This window comes from Sarcophilus harrisii, chromosome 1 (assembly GCF_902635505.1).
Source record: "Sarcophilus harrisii chromosome 1, mSarHar1.11, whole genome shotgun sequence".
Classification (NCBI taxonomy): domain Eukaryota; kingdom Metazoa; phylum Chordata; class Mammalia; order Dasyuromorphia; family Dasyuridae; genus Sarcophilus; species Sarcophilus harrisii.
Genome location: NC_045426.1, coordinates 563,146,361 through 563,153,348, shown reverse-complemented (window position 1 = coordinate 563,153,348; position 6,988 = coordinate 563,146,361). Strand labels below are relative to the sequence as shown.

The following is a 6,988-nucleotide window of genomic DNA, read 5'->3' as shown; positions in this document are numbered from 1 at the left end:
CAAAAGGCAGTAACCTAGAACATTATAACCGCCTTTCCTTCTTCACTAAGAGAAAAAAAGTATTAAATATTCTAGTTCTGCTTTAGCAACTTGGCATATATATTAGGTATGTATGAACAGGTGGGACAATGTCTGAGTCTCTTTGCAATGGTGACAGTTACAGTCAATATAGATCCCTTATTTATTAATCCTTTTATTTGTTAACACTTTTTTAATACTGGAACAATATTATCTTCAGATTTACTGAGAAACAGGTGCATAGGTACTTGACCGGTTCTCCTACATTAATCCTTTAAAACTAAAATTCATTTAATCTCTAAGGTTATTATTACTATTTGTCTATCCTGTTCTTTGTCTTTGGATGTGATTTTGTTGGTTAACCTACCTCTTCCTAACTGATTTCAAATAAATGTTGAGGTTTAATTCTGCATCTCCCCCAGCTCTTGAGTATTTTCATCTCTAAATTTCTCTATAGTTCTGAATTTCCATGATCAAACCTGTCTTTCACAAGGAGGAGGTGGAAGAAGAAGACTCTGAGCCTGTGTTAAAATTGGCATTTTAAATCTTCACAGAATGGAAAACCAAGAAAGAGAAAGTTTTCACACATCTTGCTAAAATACTACATTCCTGAAAAAGCAAACATTTTAATTTTGACAAAATTACTCTGCATTGGAGAAACACTTAAAATCCTGGAGGAGTCTTCAGTGTGTTGGGACCTAGACACACTACAATTCTTTTAGGTTTTGGAGGGGAGGGATGGGGAGTGAAGGATTATTCTAAGAGGTATAATAGTAACTTCCCCATTAGATATGAGTTGGCTTAAAGGCTCATGATCCCAGGCAAAACATTCCTTGTTTTGGGACACACAACTTGGAATGTATTTCTGAGTATGTGTGTGTGTGTGTGTGTGTGTGTGTGTGGAGGAAACAGAGAGTTAAAGAATATAAAGCCTTTTAAAACTCTGAATAACCTGAAAGCTTCTCATTTGAAGAAGGCAGGACTACACTAGAAATGTATCCCCTAAAACTCTGGGTTTTCCTTATTCCAGAACAGGGTAGGATCTCATCACTTGACCTAAACAATCTCTGGTACTTTAGATATACACACCATACGTAGTCTGTTGTTTTGTGAATTTTATTAAAAAATAAGCATATGCCTGACTTTTATAAAATTTACACAGTGTATGTACACAGATACAAATAAAATAACATTAAAAATAAAAACCACACCTGCTTTTCAGGGGCAGTGGCCCTGGCACTCAACATAATTTATAATGCTAATTTTGTAAAGAACTATTTAGTCCCAAAAGGGCTACAGTTAGATATCACTGAACTACAGATAAAGCTGTAGCCCATTACCTGCAATATTTTCAATTAAAAAGTTTTTTTTAATATAAATAATTTAACTAGAAAATCCATCAACAAATTCAGTTACAGTTATGCAGTTTTCGTTCTTTTGGCACAGTGATGCATTGGTTTATAGCAGAGAACTGACCTAAAAACTCTGACATTCTCACACACAAACACACCAGCAAATGCAACCATACATACACAGAGTGGGGCCCTATGTTCCCCAAACAGTAGTCTCATCATATATTTTATGGAATTGTTCCCTGATCAAGTTGCAAATTTCTTTTGCCTAGGAAAAATCACGGGAGAATTAATTATAAAGGGGTTAGAATTGAAGGGGTTCTGGGTAAAGAAGAGAGGAAAAGTCAAGTAGTTTAAAGCAATGATTAAGATTCGCTTTGGACCATTAAATGACAAAATAAAACAGTCTTTTGGACTAATTAAGTAAAAAACATCTGTTGAAAATGCATTTGGCTTTAAGGCACGTGAAATTCAGGGTTTTTGTTTGTTTTGTTTTTGTTTTTGTTAAATTTCTGGGTAGAGAGCAAAACCCAGAGCTCAGATTTTCTCTTTTCTCCCCCTCCCATTCCTCAACTCAGAAACCACCACCTTCTCTCACTCCACAATTTCCCATTTAGGCGAGAAGAGTCTCCATGGGGTAAGGTTGGTAAGTGTTGGGGCCGCATCCCGAGGCTGCTTGTAAGGCTCCGGATAATCGGAGGGGGCAGTACAACTGTGAACTGCCCGCAATCAGCGGGCTTCGGAACGCCTTGGCCTGGGCTTCAGGGGAGAAGGAAGGTGAGAGGAAAAGCTGTGGCGCTTGGATGTGCTCTGTACGAGGCTCGGAAGCCGGAGCCAGAGGCGTCTCCCTCCTTCTAGTCTCCAGGAGAACGGGTTCGCCCATTCCGTATGCGTATAGCTGCAACAGAGTCCCGCCTGTAGCGGCAGCCCGAGCACCTCCCCTGGGGAACAGCGGGGACTGCTGCTGGGGGTGCGGGGCTGCAGAGAAGGCAGTTAAGGTCTGGTATCCAGCAGAGCCCGGTAAGGAAGAAGTGCCGGCGGCGGCTGCGGCGGACCACAGTAGCCTCGAGGGTTGGGAGTAAGAGCGAGTCTCTGTGCCCTGGTCTCCACCGCGGCGGAAGGGTTTGCTGAGAATGCTGTCTATGGCAAAGGAGCTGGAAAATTTGCGCGCGGGGCTCGTGTTTTCTTCCTTGCAGGCTGAGGAATAGGAGGACGGAGACAGGGACGAGGAGGAGGTGGAAGAAGAAGACGCTGAGCCTGTACCGCCGCTGCCGGGGACACGGCCCACCGAGGTCAGGGGAGGAGGAGGAGGTGGTGGAGGAGGAGGAGGAGGCGGCGGCGGCAGCAGCAGGCGGGCGGCGCCGGCCGGGTGAGCAGCTACCACAGCTGCCGCAGCGGCTGCGGCCGCTGCATTGGGGGCGTTTTCCTCGGGCTGTAAGGACGGGGGCGCCGCTGCCTTGTGACTGAGCCTCTTGCGGCGGCGGCGGAAGACCCCGTCAGCGAAGGTGTACTCGCTGTTAGGGTTGAGCATCCAGTAGTTGTCCTTGCCCCAGGGGCGGGAGGGGTCGCGCAGCACCTTAACGAAGCAATCGTTTAGCGAGAGGTTGTGCCGCACTGAGTTGCGCCAGCCAGTGTAGCTGCCTCGGAAAAAAGGAAACTTGCCCATGAGATACTCGTTGATTTCGGCTAGGGTCAGGCGGCCCCCGGCCGAATCGCGAATAGCCATGGCAATGAGCGCGATGTAAGAGTAAGGGGGCTTCGGTCGTCGGGTGTAGGGCTTGCTTCGCCCGCCCCCTCCCTCGCAATTGCTTCCACTGGGGTTGCCGCCGCCACTGCTGGGGATGGAGTCTCCTTCTGGCTCAGTGGAAGCGCCTTCAGAAGCCGGGACTGCCAACGAGGGGTCTTCCCTGGAGCAGCCGCCCCCGTTCCCTTCTCCTCCGCTGTTGCTGCTGCTGTGACTGCAGTCCGTCGCCAGCTCCCCTGCAAGACTGCTGCAAGACGGGCTGTTAGCTGTGCAGTCCTCATCAGAGCCCAGATCATCCTCGCCCGTAGCCAAGAGGGGCGATGACTGGACACGGCTGCCGCTTGCGCCTTCCAGGTCGCTAGTCGTCTTGTCCTCGTAGGAGGTGCGAGGGATGAAGATCTCTAACTTCATCCCACTACCACCTCTCTCTCTCTCTCTCTCTCTCTCTCTCTCTCTCTCTCTCTCTCTCTCTCTCTCTCTCTCTCTCTCTCCCTCCTCTCTTTCCTCTTATTCCCTTTCTGTCTCTTTAGAGTCCCCTTTTCCTATGTCCTCTCCCTGCCCACCTGTATTGTCTTTCCCTTCGGACAGCTCCCCCGGACACCGGAGACAGAAATCAGAGGAAGTAATTTGCAGGTGGCCGAGATATCGGAATCTGTCTTGCCTGTCTGCGGCTTCTTCCCTTTCCTTCTTAGGAGAAAAGTGCTGCGTTTTAGTGGACAAAGCGATTCTTCTTCCGATGAATTTTGGAGGGACTGGTGATTGTATTAAGGTGTGTGGACGTAAAGGTGCTGTCTCCAGTCAGAGGAATGAGTGAGTACTCCTTGAAGGGGGAGGGAAGAGCACGCAGGCCCTAGTACCCAGACTTCTGGTTCGGGTTGAGTTTGTCAGACTGAGAGTGTTTTCAAATTTCGTCATCCGTCAGGAAAAAAAAGTTAGTGCCTTTGTCCCCTAATGCAAAAAGGATTTGTATTACTGTCCATGATGGCAGCGGATAAAAGTAAATACATAAAAGATATATAAATTCCAAAGATTGAGCTCTATGACCCCACTCTCTCTCTCGATCTCTTCTCAGGCTTTTTCCTTCGTGGTAGAAGTTCAGATGCTCCCGTGGGCCTCTAGTTTTGCTCTACTGGATTCAGTCCCCGAGGCCGCAGCAGTAGCAGCCTAGTTTTTATTATTATTAGCATTATTGTCGTTATCTTCCCTTTCCTTCGCTCGGTCTCTCCTCCACCTTCAGACCGGCCCAATATAACCCTCTGCAGCCTCAGCGGAGGCGGAGCTTCATCCCTGATCTGAAAGGCGGGTGGGTGGGGAGACAAGGTAGCAAAGGTGGGCAGCGGTTAATGGGCGAGATCAGAGCCGTAATTATCCCAGTGACATGGAGAGCTTGTTGGAAAGTTGTTTCGAGCAGGTTGTTTGTTTTGTATCTGCCAGGTTCCGCCCTCCTCCTCCCTTGCAATGATGGACGGCTGGCAATAAACTTCGCTCTGTGTGTGTGTGTGTGTGTGTGTGTGTGGTGTTTTGCTTAGCAAACTCCTCCTTTCCAGGTGTAAAGGGCAGAAATGGCATCTGGATGGAAGAGCCGAACAGCTCCCGCCACATTTTGGGATTTACAAAGCTGCCTTTAAATACTTATGTATGTGGAGCACTGTTGGACGAAGAGCTGGTACGCGATAGATTAAACCCTTGGGGAGAAAATCCAGAGAATGCTTTAGACTGTCAGGACCGCTGGTGCCGTGGAATTCCAGGTGCTGTACAAAGTTTGATCAAATGTTCAAAGCTCAAGGCTGTCGGTTGTCCAAACTAAGCATCAGACATGTTTTTGCATGTAAAGTTAAAACATTACGGGGGTGAAGGGAGAGAGGAGGTGTAAAAACTCCGTCAGGGAAATAATATAGTAGAGTATAAGAAAAATAAATAAATAAAAGCGAGAGCTATGCATATCTCAGGCGAATTGGTCTTTGGAAAGGACACTTCTCTTACTTGATGCTTACCTTATAGGTGCCTCTTATAGTAAATACTTTCCTCCAGGTTATTCCTTTTTAAATTAACTCTCTCCTTGAGAATCTCGCTTTGTATTCTAAAACTTCAATATTAAATCCTGATTGAAAACTTGTCTGCCTGAATTTTATTGAACACATTTGATTTCTTCCCAAATGATCTCTTCCTCCGTATTAAAAAAAAAAAAAAAAAAAAAAAAGGAACGGCTTCAGTTTTCTTTGAGTTGGGGAGATGCCTTTGCCACGGGATGTCAAGCCTCCTCATTCATTCTCTTTTGGGGGCGGAAGGTACTCCTTTTGGTTCCTGGGGTTGTCCCTGGATTTGCCTGTATTGAGCATCTTTGGGGAATTGAAAAAAACTAAACCGGACTGTAACTTCACCTAAGTTTTGGAAAGTAAACGTTTAGCGACGAGTAGGGTAAGTCTCAAATCGGTGAATTGAGTACTCAGTCATTTCTTTTTACCTCCTCACTTCCCTTTGCCTTTAATAAGGGTATCTGGATTTGGCAACACTCATAGACAGAAAATGAAGGGCACATTTTCAGAACTATGAGAATATCTTCCCCCTTCCTTTCTTCCCATATTATTTGAGAGTTTCAGCAAAGGACTGAACCTGGAAAAAGCATCGATATGAATTTTAAGGAGAGATTACCGGTTTTTTGCAAAGGCGACAATTTCTAACTGCATAGCATTACTAAGGTTATGGTTCCTCCTTTTTCCTGCCTTTGTTGTAAATAGCAAGGGTGAAGCAAGTGTTGGGGAGCTTACCTTTGATGTTTATTTCATTACCTTTCCACCATTTGTGTCCAAAACGTACACAATCCTTTCTTATCTTTATTCAAAGAGCTTTAAAGTCATTCAAAATGAAGTGGGCAAACACATATGAGAGGATTTTTTTTTTTTTTTTGAGGAAGGGATGACCATTTTCAGAGATTAGAATGAATTATGTATGTGGGAGTGAGCTATTAGGATTTTAGAAAAAAGAGGAAAATTTTCTGCTACCATGTCAGGGGGATGTTTGGTTACTCCAGAGGCAACGATGGTTGGGAAAACAAGGGAAATAGATTATTATTTCAAAAGTAATTTTTAAATAGCTTTTTATTTTTCCAAAGGTATTTTCAACATTCACCTTTACAAAACTTTGCGTTCCAAATTTTTCTCCCTCCGTCCTCACCCCTTCCTTTAGAGAGCAAATTATCTAAAATAAGTTAAATATGTGTGCAATTCTTTTAAACATATTTCCATAACCATTATGATGCAAGAGAAAAATCAGATCAAAAAGTGAAAAGAAAAAAAGGAGGGAAAAAAACAAGCAAAGGACAACAACAAAGTGAAAATACTATACTTTGGTCCACATTCAGTCTCCATAGTCCTTTCTCTGGATGCTGATGGCTTTTCCCATCTTTATGGGAAAACCCTATTGGGATTACCTCTTCAAAAATAATTATTTCTTATATTATTTCCATGGGATATCATAGGTTTATAGCTAAAGTAATCTTAATGATTCAGTCCAATTACTTCTTTTTAAAAAATAAAGAAACTAAGGTCTAGAGAGGGAAATTACTTGTCAAGATAATACAGCTACAAGTATCAATGAATTATTATCACTGTTTTATAGGTAAAACTAGTGATTCCATGAAGATTCAGTTGACAATCCATATTTACCACAGCAGCTTGAAGAACAAAAACTCTTGTCCTTCCCTTTCTTCTGCTCCCAGACTGACCCAGTGAAAACAGAACCAGTAGGAGGTATTCTAGGTGGCAAAAAGCAAATTCTTTTTTCAGGCACTTTATCCATCACTCGGGACCTCAAAATGATAGTGCCTCCATGCTAGCTTTCAGCTCCCTCCAGCATAATCAGATACATTCTTAGC

At 44.2% G+C, this 6,988-nt stretch overlaps 1 protein-coding gene across 1 annotated transcript; it reads right to left on the bottom strand.

Moving 5' to 3' along the window:
* Positions 1-699: 699 nt before the first annotated feature.
* On the bottom strand, positions 700-3,819 carry FOXQ1 (forkhead box Q1). The gene has a single exon (XM_023496372.2). It carries the CDS (start codon positions 3,523-3,525, stop codon positions 1,984-1,986), a length of 1,542 nt encoding a protein of 513 aa, XP_023352140.2. The 5' UTR covers positions 3,526-3,819; the 3' UTR covers positions 700-1,983.
* Between the last annotated feature and the right edge of the window lie 3,169 nt (positions 3,820-6,988).

What these genes read in the sequence shown, in the direction of transcription:
- FOXQ1 (XM_023496372.2), bottom strand. Translation starts at nt 3,525, where the DNA reads ATGAAGTTAGAGATCTTCATCCCTCGCACCTCCTACGAGGACAAGACG.